Genomic DNA, 18,997 nt, shown 5'->3' on the forward strand with positions numbered 1-18,997 from the left:
CCAAATCATTGCAGTATTTAGAGAAACTTTGCTCCGTGGCCAGAAACGATGGCTGGGCAATTTCACTTTGTACTGATTGTTGTTTTACAAGACTCATTTGTCTTGTCTTAAGCCAAATATGATGCTCGCATAAATTGCCAGCTCACATTGTGGAATAAACATCAGAAAACAAAAAAGATAAGAACAGATAACACCAATGAGGTGATGGTGTTTAATCAGTTGATAATGAGTCATGCAAGCTAACAAATTGAAGAGTAGAAATGGAACGAAAGCAACAAATGTTGGCAGTATACAAGTCTCACCAATTATGCAAGATTTCATTGCCTGGAACTATTGAAAAAATGGTATTTTCTCAGTTCAATCAGCCTATTCTATGGAGTGGGACCACCAGTATGGAAGCAAAGTAAAACACTCTAATGGGATGGGGCGAACCACAGTTAACCCCATTTGGAGTAAGGTATGAAAGTTAGTCTGTCCGACAAAAGTAAAAAAAATTCTTATGGCGTACGCTACATGATACAATCCCATGTCGGGTTACGCTAGCTAACAGACATATGAAAGTTTCACCCATCTACCCCACTTGTTCGGATGGTTTAGAAGATACAAAACATATGCTCTTCCGTTATAGTAAAGCAAAGGAGGCATGGAAAAGGCTTGGGGTGCATGATATTATTGATAAAGCTTGTGAAGTTGACCATGCGGGAGAGGTGGTGTTGGAGTATTTGCTACTCCTATCAGATCAAGATTTGCGGATATTGGGTGACCACAATGTACGTGAGATGATTGCTATTTCAGTATGGTATCTATGGTGGAAAAGACGGAAACTGGTACACCATGAGAAAACTCAAAATGTAACTCAGATCTTAATGGGGATTCTTGCTCTTACCAAAAAATTTGTTAATGCATCATCCCCCAAGGCGTCGATGAAGACCACTGCTCTTACCAAAAAATTTGTTAATGCATCATCCCCCAAGGTGTTGATGAAGAAGGTGGTCTGATCTTGTCCTCCTTGAGGTTTTGTTAAATTTAATGTTGATGTTTCTTTTGATCATGATCTTAGGGGTTCCATGGGAGCGATCCTTCGAGACGACAAAGGTAGGTTTATTGCTGGAGGGAATCAGAGAATAAATTTTTGCGCGGATGTGTGATGGCGGAAGCTTTAGCTCTCAAATTCGGTCTAACACTAACGCAAAGGGTGGGATGCAATCGCCTTGTTATAAATTTGGATAATATGAAGGTGATTAAAACTATGAATGATGGAGGACAGTCGGCGGGCACGGCAGCAGCAATCTTCGATGATTGTTATCATTATGCTGTGATTTCGTTATTGCTAAATTTGAGCAATGTAATAGGAAAGCAAACAAAGTAGCTCATGAGCTTGCTAGACTAGCTAAATTTTCTTTGACTTCCGATTAGTTTGAGAAGCCTTTAAATGAAATTGCAACGATCCTCACAACGATGTACTACTTATCACAAATGAATAAAACCTGAGTTTTCAAAAAAAAAAAAAAACTCCCCGAACAAACCCGGAGACAAGTGAAGTACAGTTTGTTTGACACATTTCTGTACATGAAAACTGACATGTCGGAACTACTAGATGGACCTCTTTGTACAAGCAGACTCGACTAGTCGTAGTATACAATCATGGCACTAAACACAATCTCCCCCTCCCTCTGTAAACAAATATAAGACGTTTTAGGTCAGGGTAGTATATAACTAAAAGATCATAGATCAATTATGATAAACTGCACTAGTACACTCATTAGCCAAGCACGTGATGTACGTAATCCAAACGAAACAGCAATACGCAATACCTGCAGCAAACCCACATGGTTACAGTTAAATTGTAATAGGTGCATAAGTTAGCGCTTCGATAGCCGGGATGTCCTAGATTTTCCCTTCTCAGCAGAAACTTTCCAGATGATATCATCTAATTTGGAGCAGTAGTTGTTTACGAACTGCAACAATAAAAACAATTCCATGGTTAGTTGTGCGTGCCCAGCAAAACCAACAGCAAATTGCGTTTAGCAGATTTACAATTTTCCGAAAGATAATATGACAAATAAGCAGCTACATCTGGCTACTACAAACATCACTATGTACTCCCTCCGTTCCGAATTACTTGTCGCAGGTATGGATGTATCTAGATGTATTTTAGTTCTAGATACATCCATTTCTGCAACGAGTAATTTGGAACGGAGGAAGTATATTTTAGTCAACGTCCTTCTTAACAACTGCTCATTAGGATCTTCATCTTTTATTCTAGACTAGAAAGTTGCCTCATACAGAAAGTAATAATATAAGGTGTGCCAGTTGCAAAAAAGAATAATATGTCTTGACCTTATTATACTCTGAAGTTTCTCCAGCAGATCTCTCTAGTTCCACCATAAAGATTGATGGGGCAACTTCAAAAATCTAAAACCAGAGCAAAATCAGATGAAGTAAAAGGATGAGAAAACTATACAGCTAGAACAAGAGATATAAATGACTGCATAGGGCAAGACTCACTTGAAGCATAATTGTGAGATGGCTAGTCTTGTTCGCATTTGGACCTTCCACCCTCATCTGTACATATTAATAGTGAAACTACTTATAAGCGATAAAAACATGTCACAACAGTAATCGAAACTCATTAGCAATACAGGAGTACATGTTAAATGCAAATCCAGAAAGAAAAAAAATTAAGACCTTCAGTATGTTATTTGGGAACAAATAGAGTGCATAATATTATCAGATTAATATAAATAATCGTAATGAAATAAAAAAGATCCAAGTCTGCAATGTTCAGGAAATCATTAGCTGGTAACTGCTTGGTTGGCTGGCGAGCAAGGGATTAATAGACGAGCCGGCCAGTTAATCGGCCGATAAACCGGTTAATCGGTGACCCACCGAGCGGGGATTAATCGGCTAGTTAACTGATTTATCGGCCGGTATTTTGAACAATGCAAGTCTGTTTACTCATATTGAGAAAAATAAGTTGCTCCCCATTTCACACTATAGGGCATGTTTTGACTGTCCAAATTAATGCTTTCACTAATACTCCCTCCATATCAAAATATAAGCGTTTTTGACACTATGACAGTATCAAAAAACCTCTTATATTTTGATACAGAGGGAGTAAGTACTAGAAAATGTGAGGGCTAGTTTATATAAATTGATACCATTGGATTTGTATTCGAAAGCACATGTTGTCATTAAGATTTTGTAACCAGTAAGTAGGCAGAATTTATGGTCAAAGTTTCAAGTGGGCACACAAGATACGCCTTATAGTTGATACGAGGGAAAGTATATGCTAACCATTAAAATGAATAGAAAACCCAGTTGTCTGTTAAGATCTCAAGTCAGAAGGTTGCTAATATGCATGATAGAACAGACTGGACAGCAAACCTTACCTTATAATTGCGAATATGTGTCTTAAACCCCATGGATTGAGCAACAACCTCCATACTTGACAATATAACATTTGCTGGTTTGCGTGATAAAAACCTATTTTGAAGCTTGCCATAGTCCTGCAGAGCAAACAGAAACAATTATTAGGTCTGACAAATGTTCGTAGATCTATAACTACCCAAATATCAGAACCATGGGCATGTCAACAATGATTATACCAGACCAGATTTCTCGAAATCATAAGAGTATTGTCCAAACATACAACAAAATTTATATCTGAACTGCATATAGGAAAAAAATTTCTCGAGAAAACGCAAAAAGATTTTTGCATTTCTTTGTATTGAAAAGATAGGGTTTAGAGACTCACGGATACTTCCAAAACAGTTGCAGGTGCCGATGATACCAATGCAGGTGATGCTACCAAACTCAAGTGGGAGTTCGACGAGGACCTTGGTCGTTACTACGTGTCTTTTCCTGATGATCAGTAGTGGTGCCCAGTTGGGACGATCGGGGATTAGCAGTTGGGTTTATCTTCTTTCATTTGTTTGTCCGTAGTCGGACTATTGAGTGTACTCTGATGATGTATGACTTATTTGAATATTGTGTGACGTGGCGATTGTAAGCCAACTCTATTTATCCCTTTCTTGTTCATTACATGGGATGTTGTGAAGATGACCCTTCTTGCGACAAAACCACTATGCGGTTATGCCTCTAAGTCGTGCCTCGACACGTGGGAGCTATAGCCACATCGTGGGCGTTACAAGTTGGTATCAGAGAGGATCTGCAGTTAGCTCTCGTGCTTCTTGAGCCTACTAGGTTTGATCAATTCTATAACATGACCCTCAAGCAAAAAGGTGCTCAGCTCAAATGTGAGACTTCTAAGAAGAGAATCAGGGATGCAGTTCAGTCTTCTTCTTCCCCACAAGTGGCAGCTAAGCAACAGAAGTTCTGGCTTCCTCCTCCATTTCGTCGGCCCTACCAGCAGAAGAACAAAGGTGGCCATGGATCTTCCCACCCACCCAACCCAGGCTATCAGAACAAGTCTCAGACTCAAGCTCCAAGGTCAAGTGCTCCTTATCATCGTCCGCTCTCGGAAGTTACTTGCAACAAGTCTCAGCAGAAAGGTCACTATGCGAACAAGTGCTTCAACCAAAGGCGCCTTCCGCCTCCTCCTATGAGGTCTTCAAGCAGTGCGGTGGTCAAGCATAATCTCAAGTCTGCAAGGATGAACATGATGAATGCAGCTCAATCAGAGGATTCTTCAGAAGTGATCATGGGCAATCTTCCAGTCAATGATATTCCTGCATAAGTCTTATTTAATACTGGTGCATCTATTTCATTTATATCAAGACCTTTTGCATCCATGCACAATTTGCATATTGTCGATCTGCCTAAGCCGATAGCGGTTTCCTCTCCGGGTTTGTTCATGAATACCAAAATGATGGCTCTGGATGTTTCTCAAGATGGGCAACTATAAATTTCTATCTTCTCCAATGGTTCTTGGCGACTCTGATATTGATCTAATTCTCGGGATGGACTGGCTTTCTAAGCACAAGGCTCAACTTGATTGTGTTGCCAGGGAGATTCAATTGACACACTCTTTTGATGATGTGATTATCTATGCTGCTCGAGATGAAACTATTCGATTATTTTCTCTGAATGAGAAGGGCGAGCTAGACGCAATCTCTCAGATTCCAGTCGTTTGTGAGTACCAAGACGTCTTTCCAAAAGAGCTTCCTGGAATGTCTCCTCACCGGCCAGTTGAATTCGTTATCGATCTTGAGCCTGGTACTGAACCCGTTTGCAAGCGTCCATACAAGCTTGGACCAAAGGAGCTGAAGGAATTGAAGAAACAGCTCAATGAACAAGAGCGTCTGGGTTTGATCAGACCGGGTTCATCTTCGTGGGGTTGTGGGGTTCTTTTTGTCCAGAAGAAGGATGGCACGGACCGACTTTGCGTCGACTACCGGCCATTGAACAAGAAGACAATCAAGAACAAGTATCCTCTTCCCAACATCAATGAGTTATTCGAGCAACTTAAAGGTGCTAAAGTATTCTCCAAGCTTGAGCTCCGTATGGGTTATCATCAGATTCGCATTCGTGAACAAGATATTCCCAAGACAGCATTTAGAACAAGCTTTAGTTCTTATGAATATACTGTCATGTCTTTCGGCCTTGTCAATGCTCCTCCAACGTTCTCTCGCATGAACTTCATCTTCAACCCTTATACAAATGAATTCGTCCTGGTGTATCTTGATGATATCTTGTTACAATCCTCCTAGGAGGTACAGAACTGATGATGATAGATGGGTAATCAGTGCACGTCCCAAGTCTGGGGGATGATGTCGCGAAGGCCAGCAGCTCCCGCCTTGGCCCAGAGCGACGCCTCTTCCTTGATCTTCACAACGAGGTCTTGCGCCGAAGGCAGGGCGCCCTCAAAGACGCAACTGTTGCGGTGTTTCCAGATCATCCTGGGGGATAGCAAGGCCATGGAGACCAGGCCTTTGCGCATGGACTGCGGCGTCCCTTGCCTGGCAGTGTGCCACCAGTCCAGGAGGGAAGGTCCATAGAGTGGTGGCGTGCATGGCATGCTTAGCCAAGCGATGATGTCATGCCAAACTTGCCTGGAGAAGGGGCATTGAAGGAGCAGATGGTCCATCGTCTCGGGGTCCTGGCAGCACAGGAGGCAAGGGTCACGGTGCTGCAGCCCACGGCGTGCCAAGCGGTCGGCGGTCCAGCACCAGTCCTGGTCGGCGAGCCAGTGGAAGAAGCGTACCCGGGGCGGTGCCCAACTCTTCCATATGAATTTCCAGGACTCGCTGCATATAGGAACTATCTCTACTTGGACGGCAACAGCTTCAACAGCTTCATTAGTTCGACTATCAAAACTTCAATAGATATGAACAAGTGTGCTCAATACTATTGGTACTCTTAGTTTCCTTTATTTGGACAATTTTTTCTTGCCTTTCTTTTTTTGTAGTATAACATTGCAAACACTACTATGGTCTGTAAAATATAGACAGGTTTGAATTTCACAGCATATAGTTATTATGACTGTGTCACTTTCACCCTGTTCTACACATTACATTGCACATTAATTATCATAATTCAGATTATGGGACCTTGTGATAATGAATTATACTGGCAGGAGCATACAATTTTTGACCAACCTGACAGAAAAAATATCATCATATGCTATGGTTTCTATTGCTCTTTCTTGATGTCAATTTGGAGATTTTTCTTCTATTTTTTCATGAATTTAATGAATGGGAATATGAAATTTCTGTCACACCAAAACAAACAGATTTAGAAAAAACCTGGAAATTTATTTGTACACTTTAATACCATCAAAAACTTGTGATGTTCGGTTCTAACACATTTCTTGAGAGAAAAAACTTAAGGGGAGGCCCTGACAGCAACTTCTGTTCTTTCTTTTAGATTCCTTCGGATTCTGCTACCATCTTTCCTGTTATTCTCTTTCTCCAAAAATTGAGTACTGGAAATGAAAAAAAAACTTATCCAATTTTGTTAAACTGGTTTGCACTGAAATTTATCCTAGATTGAATCATCAAGTCCTGCTATCCTATCGCTGAGCAGCAGGCCTTCAATCCATGCCATTCCTGCTGCCAGTTTCTGTCCACTGCTCACCTCATGGTCATGGAGGGGAGACACGGCACGGAGGACAGCTGCTGCTTCATGCTTGGAACTCCAGCGCCAGGCTGCTTGACTCGTTTGCTTGGATCCATGGTTGTGCTGCTGCTATGGCTTGGTTTCGTTTCTCATGATCTTATTTTCAATCTGAGATAGGGAAGTTTTCATAAAGATAGAGAGACTGGGAGAACGACGAGGATTGTGCATTTTGAGTCTTGGGAGAAACTTTTTTCTCTGCTGGCAAAAACCAAAATGATAGTGAACACCTTTTGTTCATGCAATACCACAGCCATACATTGGACTCCTGGTAAAATCGGGGACGGCAGCTAGGATTTGGGGGGGGGGGGGGGGGGGGGGGGGGGGGGGGGGGGGGGGGGGGGGGGGGGGGGGGGCATCACATAGTCTTGTGACGACAGTCGCCAGCGGCGCAGTTGGGTGAGAGCTGTAGGCTACGCAGATGACAAGGAGGAGGTGTGTGCAATGGTAGCTCAGTGAGCCGACTGTGGTGGCTGTGGCGGTGCAGTGGACAAGAAAGCATGGGGTCTAGCTATGAGAAGAATACACTGTTCCTAAGGTCTGTAGAGGTTAGAAGATGGCGACATGGGAAGAGGCGGTGCAACCGTTTTAGGGCGCAAGCATAGGCAACACAGGACTGATGACGGGGTGGGACCTCCGTTAGTATGAATTAGCGGATAGTAAAAACTTAACTTTGGAGAATTTGGATGCAAAATGGGAAGAAGTGAGCCTACAAATTTTGTTGTGTTTTTTTTAAACCTGTGATATGTCGGTGTCATAGAGCCAATATTCCGTTGGAATAACAGCCAGTCCTAGAGTGAGAGTCTGGGAGACCTATAACTTCAAGCGAATATTAAACTCATACCTGTTATTCATCAAATGGATGGACTAACACTTTTCCTTATAGTTAAAGGTAATTTCAACCAAATGGGTTATAAATTGTACTATGCATAGAATATAGGGAGGTTTAAACTATTACAAATTACTCCCTCCGTCCCAAAATATAAGAACGTTTTTAACACTAGTATAGTGTCAAAAACGTTCTTATATTTTGGGACAGAGGGAGTACAACAGTAGATCAAATATTCACTCAACATCTCAAGAACAAACCAAGTTTCACTCTTCACGTATTACTCACTTTTAATATTGTTAAAATAAAGTGCATTTGGCAATTCAGATGATTTCTTCGTGAAAACATTCGGCATCACAAGTGGCTTGCATAATACCTGTCGGCGATCAAATAGGGCTGAAAGGTTCAACCCTTGAGATAGAATAATTAGATCGAATGCATTGAGCGTCAAAGGGCCTGCTTCATCGTCAAAAGTATGTTCATTGTCCTCCTAAAATGACAAATATGAAGACAAGAAAAATTACAAGAACTGCAAGTACAAAGTACACCAGAGTTAATTTAACATATTGGCTAATTTTTATGTACTATATGAATGGTTGCTAGATGTTGGATTAAATTCATTTGCTCAAAACATTAATGGAACATAGTTTCATAAATCATCAAGTGTTATGACTAACAGGATATTTGATCGATTGAGAAGAGATCAAGGAAACATTTTCTTTTATGGAAATATAAATGTCAGCCCTTGATACCATGTTATGAAGGCAACTGGCACTTCCGTGAGGCCATATGCCAGTATACTTACACATACATGTGTGGTAAATATGCATGAAACCCCTTATACAACGGGGATACTACACAGCTAATATACAGAAAATGTATACATCTCTAACACTTACTAATCCAAGACAAATAAATACAGGTGTAAACCCTGACAGTTTCCATGACAAAAACATATCCATAAATTAATAGGTTACCTAATACTTATCAAAAGCATGGGCATGGCAATATGTATGTGCATCATGTAGATTTTAAGGGTTTTCAGGCTAGCTTATATTTACCGATCTAAGAATGAGCAAGGCAACATGTGTGTAAGTCGGCTTGCTCCATTTGGCTTAAAATAAGTCTTTCGATAAGCAATCCCAAGCTGAAGGTCAATATGTGCCTGTTAGGTCAAAGAGAGGGAAATCTGTGGTCTGTTTTTGGCTTATATCTCGATAATTGCGAAAGAACAAATACCAAAGAAACTAAAGTATCGAATACAGTGAATATGTGGAAGTACAATGGGTAAGTTTTTTTTAGTACATGGGTACTAAGTACTGAGAGAAAAGAACTCGTACAAATCACTGGTGAGGAAAGCAAAATGTAGTTTACATATCCATAACACCACAACATATTTCTACGAGTAAGGATTGGAGGGTGGAGGCCATAAATTGTCCTTATTCCTTAAGCCTTAATGTCACGTCAGTGTTCTAATTTTGCGAGGGATATAGCTGAAACCAAGTGCTGAGCACTGTATTATACAAATATACATGCGATGCCTTCCTTCCAAATGAATTCTAGGAATATGGTGAATAGAATTATATACCTCAGGATCATCAAAAGCTGCATTAACATCATCGAGATTTACTTCTTCATTTTCTACTTCCCTGGCAGGTTCATAATTTTTCTTAAACCATTCATCCTTTCTGATCTCTTTTATCCTGATTCGCTGTTCCAATTCAGAAACATAGTAAGTCAAGAATACACTAACAAAGATAGTAACTACACACATATGGAACGTCCTTGCATGTTAGGGATATCATAACTAATATTCACTGAATTATATTTGTTGTTCTGTACAGCTCATAGCAGCTACTTCAACATACAATAAATAATTTCTTTTGCAGAAGGAAACTAACGGGAGGTATGAATTAACAAAGTCAAGGTGACATGTGAACCCAGCCAGTTTGTTTTCAAACAGATGCCTTAAACCGATCAACTGACCATGACCAGTGTCACACAGCCAGGATTATGCCATTCACCAAGTAAAATCCTAACCTTACAAAATGAACGACGGGTTATGTCAGTAAATGGTAGTACATTTAACTAAGGACCCGTCTGGATCAGAGCCAGGGGCTGCCCGACCAAAAAATTGGCATTGACCAGAACGATCGTTTCTGTTTGGATAAGCTCCAAAAATTTGGCTCTCCCAAGGCCCTTCAGCTCTCTACGTTGTATTCGTGGCCAAAATATTGGAGAGGCGCTGGCGACTGAATCCTGCGCCAGTTTTTTGGCTTGCCGATGGTTCACCTCTAGTATTGACTTTGGCTTATGAGATGAGTACTTGGTGGCTCAAAGAGGCACCTCTTGTATTGACTTTGCCTGTTTGTGTGTTCCTCTTGTGATTTCCCCTTGTTTCCCTCTTGTTCTTCATCTTCATCCTTGAATCCACCTCCAGATCATGAAGATTGGGCCACCCCTATGGTTTGCCCTGTATAACACTAGACCCAGGACTCCTAGTATGCGTCCAAGAGCTGTGACGACATCCTGTTTCAGGGAACGGTTGGTTCGAGCTCCTGGAAGCTGAACTATAAGTCTTGGCTCCCCAAGGGTCAAGTTCTTCACGTGGCTCACGTGCTGGACAGCCAAGCACCAGGCACGTCGAGGCCTGCAACACGCGCTACGTTGCGTGCTCTGTGATCAATTGGAGGAAATGATGGCCCATATCCTCACCGGATGCTCCTTCGCACGCACGGTGTGGCACGAGGCGCTTGACTGCACTCGACGGTGTGCCATTCCGATAAGCTGGGCGGATTCGTGGACTGGTAGCATCAAACATGTCATTCTGTCCAGACCTCCACATGTAAGAGCACTTCTTCGGTCATCACGTTGGTGACATGGTGCATCTTGAAGCATCGCAACGCCATCATCTTTGATAGTGATCAACTCAGCTTGCCTTACCTCCTCGGCGCGATCAAATCAGAACCCAGACAATGGGCGATGGAGGGCCCCGAAGGGTCTTGCGGCTTTGTTACCGGATGAGGTGGTGTCTAGCGGCTAGGGGCGCCGTGTTGTAAACCGGGTGTGCCCTTCTTTGGGCTTGTACAAATTCTTGATAACAATGCATCAAAACACAAAGCTTTTGCATTTTCTTGAAAAAAAGAGATGAGATAAATATGAGATGTTGTCGATGACAGGTTTGTTGGTATTCAGAGTGATCTTCTTTGGCATGTTTTTTATAGTACTTTGTTGGTTTTTGGTTTTTTCCCTTTTGTTGGAAAGACCTTTGTTTGGTGACTTTGCAATAAAGGATGTAATAAGTTGGGTTGTATGCATCTGAACATGCAGAGGATGGGGGTAAAGCTTCCATTATCTAAAAAATATGAGATGCTGTCAATTGCTAACAAAACTTTAAAGCAAAATATAAACCATTTACGAAATCAATACAATGTTAGACTAAATAATTGTAGAACTTCACTTACTGTATCTGGGCTAGGATCCAGAATTCTGCGTATCAGTGACTTAGCACCACTTGGAAACACGGCTGGGAATGAATATTCTGCGCTCTCAATCTGCATTAGGAAAAACAGACTAATATACAGAAAATACACTTTCCATAAAAACGCCGTGTCTAAGAAAATAACTGTTCTCGCCACCAAGAACACATATGCCATTGACCAATTAGTGCACAAATCGTGTACTCCCTCCGTCCCAAAATAAGTGTCGCTGATTGGACACAAAGTTGTACCAAATCAACGACACTTATTTTGGGACGGAGGGAGTAATAAATATCTACATACAACTCTGCCACAGGCCCCCACAGGTAATAGAAAAAGCTCTGAATACAAGTTTATAGAATCTCTACTAGACTACAAATGTTATATTTCCCTTGCAGCTAACAAATTAACAAAGTATAAGAATCGCTATGGTCGCTAGGTCATTATATTACCAAATTCTATGATGCTTGACTACTAACACATATAGTACTTACATCGACTAATCAATATATACACACCTAGTATGTTTGGTTATTTTGTGGTGGCTGGATCACATAACTTGCAAGACAAACCAAATGACATTACTCTTATATGTCAAATACTAGTGTAACTTTGCATATGATAACAACAAAGTTTCAAATGGTTGACCACACGGATCTCAGAACGACCTATGTTCAGATACCGCGAGGAGGGAGGTTGACTTCTAGTAAAGTGGTCATGAGCTTATAAGAAACAAACCTTCCCATAAAGGGTAGTCAAATCTACTTCATCGAAGGGAAGATAACCTGCCAACAGGACATATAGAATAACTCCACATGACCATGTATCAGCAAGTGCTCCATCATATCCTTTATGACTAAGAACCTGTTTCATAAGATAAATTAGAATTCTGCATCACAGTTAACACAATATTTGGCAGGTAAATGCATCAGTAGCTATACCTGACAAAGAATAAGAACAATTAATTTATACAAAGAAAATAACAGATAGCTATAAGAACAATAGCTACAACAAAGCCTTTTGTCCCAAGCAAGTTGGGGTAGGCGGGGACATCACCCGGCCCCCCCTTTCCAAGTGAAACATGTGCAAAGGTAAGCTCCTCCTCGGCGAAACTTCCTAGTAATCTTCCAGCCACTCTGATCACCCTAGTTGTTTAGTTGTCCCCCCCCCCCCCCCCCCTGTGGATAAATTTGGAAATTTGGTGTACAAACCGAACAGAAACCTATGAGAACCCAAAAGAGAAGAGAGAAAGTCCTATCAAGAGCCAAATCCCTGGGTACACCAAACCTTTAAGTCTCTTGTCACCGCCTCGTCCAAAGTCAACTTTGGTCCCCCCCCCCTACCCCTTCTAGTATTTTCGCTACTCTTTAGAAATACAGCTATTCACTGGTGCTTCTGCAAGCCTCCGTTGGATATGTCCAAACTACCTTGGTCGGTGTTGAACAAGCTTCTCTTCAATCGGTGCCACCCCTACCTTATTACATATTCCCTCATTCCTAATTCGGCCCCTTATTGTACGGCCGCACATCCACCTTAGCATGCGCATCTCAGTGACACTCATTTGTTGGATGTGTGGTCTCTTAGTAGGCCAACACTCAGCTCCAAATAGCATCACAGGTCTGATCATCGTCCTATAGAACTTACCTTTTAGCTTTTGTGTGACCTTGTCACAAAGGATGCCGCATGCATGCCGCCACGATAGGTACTAGTTGCATGTTTCTAAAAGATTAGCAACCCAATCATTTGTGAGTCAACTTAAGTATAACTAGATAACTGTGCAATGGTACAAGTTCAAACTTCAAAATTGGACAATGGAACACTAAATTAAAATATAACAATCATCTCATGTTGGTTGTTTTGAAGACAATTTCATTGACTGGTGGGGTAGTCGGCCATTGACCCCATTTCACCGTTGCTAAGGAAGGGCTTATCCTCATTGACAATGTTGACAGCATGGTGGGTTTGAGAGCAGAGAAATGAGCTAGCTGGCAAAGTTCTCACCCCCCCCCCTCCTCTAGCGCCCCCGCGGGCGGCAGGGGAGGAACCCTAGCCGTCGGCCGCCTCTCCACCTCCCCTCCCCTCTCCCGCCGCCGCCAGAGGGCGTGCCCGAGCGAAGCCCGGCAGGCGCCGGCGGCGGCGGGGATTCTCACCCCCTTGTGCGGCTGGCGCGGGCCAGCACGGTCGGATCAGGGCATTGGGGAGCGCGGGACGCAGCGCGGCGGCGGCTCTGCGGGTGGCGCGGTGGGCTGCGACGAGGTGGCCGTGCCTGGGGTTTGGATGTGGTGCCTCGGTCGGATCTAGCCCTGTGGCGGCGCTGTCTGCGGGCGGCCACCTTTGTCGGGGCCTTCCTGCCTGGTGGAGGTGGGAGATGGTGGCGTGTAATGGTGGTCGGGGACGGCGGTTGCGTCTTTGGAGGCGGCTCGGCCAGATCTGGCGTCTCAGCGGTGTGGGCCTCGGGAGGCTGGGCTGCGGGCGGCCGCCTCGACCAGAGCCATGTCAGCTGGTTGGGCTGCCCGTGCAGTAGCGGCGGTTGCCCCCCCCCCTACCTGATGCTTGGGGTGCTTGGAGCTGCGGTTGGAGGCGGGCCCGGAGGGTGGAGCACGGTGGCTCGACGCTCTTCGTCTTTGGCTGGCCACGGTGGCAGGGGCGCTCCGGGGGGGTTGGCAAGGGTGCCTCCAGGTCTTGCTGTTGCCAGGGGTGGCGATGGTGGCCTAGCCCCGGTTCAAGAAATGGCGAGGTGGCTGCGGCGTGCCCGACAGCCGCCGGTGGCTTCCCCCTGTCCTGTTCCGACCGGTTGGGTCCCATTCTTGCCCAAAGGGCCCGCCTTTCTGGCGGCAGCTTCGATGGTCCGTGTGGAAGGAGGTGGGATGGTCTTGGATGCCAGGGCGGCGTCTCTGGTGGTGGAAGCCCGGTGCTCGTGGGCGGAGGCCGTGGCTCAGGTGTTGCCCGGTGGCCATGGTCGTGTGGGCGGCATGGTGGCCGGGGATGACGATCGGTGGTGGTGGTGCGGCTTCCGTACCTATGCCGAGGGCAGTGAGCGTGGGCCGGGGTGAAAACCCGTTGTCTTCGGGCAGGCCGGCGGCGGCGAGTTCGTCCCCTTCTTGAAGGCGTCACCACGGTCCTCATTGCCCGTCGTGTTCCTCTAGGGGAAACCCTGACCCTCGGTTCGAGCGGTGGCGGCACTCTGGTGTTGTAACCTTCCTGAAGGCGCCGCCTTGGAGCTCACGGTTCATCGTCTGCAGCTTCGTCTCCTCGCGGTGGCATGTTCGCGGTGGAGGACCCTGGTAGCTCTTGTAGTGGCTGGGTGTGGTGTTGCTGCGCCTAGCGCCTATGTACCCAGCCTTGGGTGTTGTGCGTGAGTTGAGGTGGCGTGTGTTTGTATCAGATTGTGGTTAGTTGTTGCTTTATATATAAAGCGGGGCGAAAGCCTTTTTCGGTAAAGCAGAGAAACGCCGATGTCTTCAATGGTGAGAGGCCCAACATCACTTCGCTGCTCGACACCATCCAAGCGGAGGCAGATTCATGGGCTAGAGAAGGGGCAGGCGGCCTCCAGGAGACCAGGACTAACTACTGGCGGAGCTTAGTGTGTGCACGCGCGCAATTGTGCGTGGGTGTGTGTGTGCTCCCCCTCCTTATATACCACATAGATGAAGTTGTTATACCTCTGTCATTTTGGGTGTAATTCATTGATAATTACTCCCTTCGTACACTAATATAAGAGCGTTTAGATCACTACTTTAGTGATCTAAACACTCTTATATTAGTTTACAGAGGGAGTACTAGATACCCCAGAGTGAGTTCCATGAAAAGTTACATTTGAGACCACATATTTTATATTTTTTTACACGTAAACTGCATTTTTATACATAAAAACAGTATACTGCATAAATTAAGGGCTTCGACGATATTTTTTCGTGAAACTTGTATTGAGGTATATTCAGAATGATAAAGAGGTATAATACATTTGTTTAAGAGGTATATTTGAATGTGGGAGTACATACTCCCAGGAGTACATATATTTCTAACTTTCAATGCATTCAGACTCAAAGCTTGAAAGAAAGACAGCAAATCCATGATAAAGGGACTTCACCAAGTACCTAGTAGGATTTGATATCCAAACCAACAAAATTTACTAAAAATGCCTTATATTTCGGTAGAGGTAGTAGTAGTAAAGGTAAATCTTAAATCCACTGCTTTCTTGCAGTGGACAGGTTTAGTGATGTCTAACTAGAAGAACTCAAACCATGTTAGTCAGATGAAGTACCTCTGGGGCAACATAGTTTGGGGTTCCACAGGTAGTACGTAGAAGGGCAGCTCCCTGCATGTGACCAACTAAGCAAGTCAAGAATCGAACTAAAATGAGTAATGCATTATGCATCTACAGAACTTCAGAAAGGTATACACCTGTGCAGGCCATGCACTGAGTCCAAAGTCTGAAATTTTAAGATTTCCTTGGGAATCAAGGAGAAGATTTTCAGGCTGCATACAACATGCAGAATAAGTCCAACAGGCCCACAAATTCTGAACTACAGAACACCTCATTTTTCACTTTCAATGACCACCTTTAGATCTCGATGGTAGACTCCTTTGCTGTGGCAAAAATCAACACCATCAATAAGCTGCTGAAAGTATTTACGTGCATCCGCTTCACTGAGTCTCCCATGACGAATCTGAAAATTGTTGTTTTATAGAGCCGTTAGGTTCCCATTCACATCAACAATCTTAGCAAATAGATGAAGTGAAGACACTAAGTGACCCGATTCAAATTTAAGTAACAGAAGTAACCATCATCATGAGCAGCATATAACCACATGCATTCTAGCAAATACCCAAAACGTGGACAACCTAGGGGGAAAATGTGTCGTCTTGCTAGTGTTTAATAATTCAAGGTATTTCACCCCTTTCTACACATACTTCTTACTTAAGCAAAATGCTCAGAAACAATAGAATGAAGTTTCAAAAATCATGTTTGTACATCCCAGAAGGACCGAGCCAGAGAAATCCAAGCAACAAACCTAAGAGTTAGTTCAATTTTCATAGGTCGATTTGAAGTCAAGACTGACAAAGTGACAATGAGAAGTATCACTGAGAAGAGTGGGGTCTTACAATTTTGTCAAATAGTTCACCACCAGTGATGAACTCCAAGATTATAAATATCTTCTTTCGGCTCGCCAAAACCTGCACATAACAGAATAGCACGTAATGATCCTGCTGGTACTCAAAGAAATACAACGGAAAAAAAGATCAACAATTCAAACAGCTATCAGAAAGAAGCAGATATCGTACCTCATGTAATCTGACCACATTGGGATGCCTCACAAGCTTCATTATGGATATCTCTCTCTTGATCTGCATACAATAATCATGTGAGATTAAATCTCACCCTCATAAAATAAATGGTGCTCATTCAATTAACTTATGCAGCTAATACTGTTTTCCTCCTCATAATCACAAACTTAGGACCATTACAATAAAAAGGTGGGGAGAAATGTTTCCATGCACGTGGACACCAAAATATGAAAATAGATGAGCAAACCAAAAATGCATCGAAGTTTACCAGGAAAAGGGTTAAATGAAATGCCTCAAACCCTTGACAAATCGGGAAGGAACTCCTCAGCCAGAGAATATAAGGACCGGCTATGGTCAGATTGAACATCTCCTCCGTCCACCGCTTTCTAGCAAGGCAAACACCAACCAATTCGTAGAAACTACTGATTGCGGATTAAAAGTCAAAATAGATGTGCCCACGAGTCATTCACTCCAAGAGCATTTGGAAGGAACGACAGAGGCAGAGAGCACCAAATTGTTGGCCAACAAACCCAATCCAGACAAAACAGAACTCCCACGCCCAATTCTTCGTGAATTCCCATTCCCTCCAACCAAACTGGTGACTTTATATCTCATAACCCCTAAATTCCCATTCCCTAGCGTGCTTGGTAACTTTCGGGTCGGGACTGGGAATGGGAATTTAGAGGGGGGTGGGGGAGTTGTGATGAGATTAGACATGGGAAGTTTTATTTTATTCCTAGTCCCTTGTTTGGTATTGGATGAGTATTACACGTGGGAATTTAAGAGAGGTGTTTATTCCCTCGTTTGGTTAGGGGGAATTCATGGGGACTTAGCCGAGAGATGGCAATATAAGTTATGATGAAGGGACGGAATGTTCTGTGTAAATAAATTCTCACCCCCTCCCCTGTTAATAAAATCGAGGGAGTTGAACTCTAAACTTCAACACCCAATCCCTCCTAAACTCATATTCCCTCCAATCAAACGGGTGCCTTTATCTTACAGCATGTTTGGCAATATTTGGGAAGGGGAATGGGAGTTTAGAGTAGGGAGTTGTACTGAGACTAGACATGGAATGAGTCATTTTATTCCCAATCCTCTGTTTGGCACGTGATAGGAATTATGTACGAGAATTTGAGGAGAAACTGTATTCTCTTTTTTGGTTGAATTGACCAGGGACCAGACAAGGGAAGTTAATGTAAGTTATGATGAATGGTTAAGATTGACTTACTAAAACAATTCCCTTCCAACTTACCGAAATATGCTTTCGCCCTGCTTTATATATATATAAAATGTTTTGCTAAAGCAACCGCGGCAAGACAAACAACGTTCATAGAGGATACAAACTCACGCCTCCACCTTTAATAAAACGGTGGGAGTTGGAGTCTCAAGTCTCATGACTATTCCCTTATGAATTCCCAATCCTCCCAACCAAACAAAAGATTTGAAGTCTCCTGCCCCTTCAATTGTCATTCCCTAGCTCTAATTACCCCCAAGAACCCCTAAATTCCGATTCCCACTTTCTAATTACCTCCAACCAAGAGATGGAATCTAATCGAAGCAGAAAACTGAAACCCTCCTCACCTGATCCACCATCTTGTGCTTGAGGATGGAGGAGCGATCGAGCACCTTCATGGCGACGCTCTCCCCTGTCTCCGTGTTCTGCGCGAACTTGACCTTGGCGAACGTCCCCTCCCCGATGGTCCGCCCCACCTCGTACTTGCCCACCCGCCGCAGCGCCCCTCCCCCTCCTCCCCCAACCATTTCTCCCTCTCCTCTCCCTCTCAGGTTGGTCTCGGTATTGGCCGGTGGGTGACTCGCGAGGAGTTCAAAAAGGTAGTTGCAGCTTTGGAGTCGTACTGCGGCTGCGGGGGCTCTCAAGTGCTCAGCTCGACAGCGCCATTCAATGAATTATTTAATGAGATTCGGCACCGCAGCAAGCGACCGTGTGTGCCGCCCGGTTTAAATGGGACGGGTAGGTATGTGTATGTAGGGTGCAATTGTGGCTGAAAAAAAAACTCACAGACACCTCTTTGGATGGAGTTAGTTCAGAATTAGTCATGAGGTAGAAACTAACTCTAACCTCTAACTAAGTTGAGTAATCAAACAAGATTGCGTTGTTATTGTTGATGCTACTGTTCTTCTACGTATATCTAGACATCATCAGAAAATCAAGGTAACACTCTTCCTTGTTGCTATGTAGTCTAGGATTGCATATTTAGACATTAAATACAATGCATGTTGCTATGTAGCCTCGGATATATTACATATTGCCCTAATTAACCTAACGATAAATGGGTTACATATATATTCAGTTAAAAGTCTG

The 18,997-nt window shown here is 43.6% G+C and overlaps 1 protein-coding gene across 2 annotated transcripts; it reads right to left on the reverse strand.

Moving 5' to 3' along the window:
• Positions 1–1,366: 1,366 nt before the first annotated feature.
• Positions 1,367–18,600, reverse strand: LOC125543983 (CBL-interacting protein kinase 8). 2 transcript variants are annotated; one of them, XM_048707496.1, is made up of 15 exons: positions 18,256–18,600; positions 16,672–16,734; positions 16,492–16,563; positions 15,948–16,055; positions 15,790–15,864; positions 15,650–15,703; positions 12,124–12,249; positions 11,371–11,460; positions 9,495–9,617; positions 8,283–8,396; positions 3,393–3,509; positions 2,509–2,565; positions 2,341–2,415; positions 1,815–1,958; positions 1,367–1,673 (listed from the first exon to the last, which is right to left on the reverse strand). In XM_048707496.1, exons 1-14 carry the CDS (start codon positions 18,433–18,435, stop codon positions 1,863–1,865), a joined length of 1,350 nt encoding a protein of 449 aa, XP_048563453.1. In that variant the 5' UTR covers positions 18,436–18,600; the 3' UTR covers positions 1,367–1,673; positions 1,815–1,862. The 2 variants fall into 2 exon arrangements, with proteins under 2 accessions (XP_048563453.1, XP_048563454.1); XM_048707497.1 differs by lacking the exon at positions 12,124–12,249.
• Between the last annotated feature and the right edge of the window lie 397 nt (positions 18,601–18,997).

The sequence above is a fragment of the Triticum urartu genome, chromosome 3 (assembly GCF_003073215.2).
Source record: "Triticum urartu cultivar G1812 chromosome 3, Tu2.1, whole genome shotgun sequence".
Classification (NCBI taxonomy): domain Eukaryota; kingdom Viridiplantae; phylum Streptophyta; class Magnoliopsida; order Poales; family Poaceae; genus Triticum; species Triticum urartu.

Excerpts from the sequence above, each read along its gene's own strand:
- LOC125543983 (XM_048707496.1), bottom strand. The coding sequence starts at position 18,435 with ATGGTTGGGGGAGGAGGGGGAGGGGCGCTGCGGCGGGTGGGCAAGTAC. Across the intron at positions 16,735-18,255 it reads AGCACAAGATGGTGGATCAG|ATCAAGAGAGAGATATCCAT; the intron begins GTGAGGAGGGTT and ends TATTGTATGCAG. Across the intron at positions 2,416-2,508 it reads ATCTCACAATTATGCTTCAA|ATTTTTGAAGTTGCCCCATC; the intron begins GTGAGTCTTGCC and ends CTCTGGTTTTAG.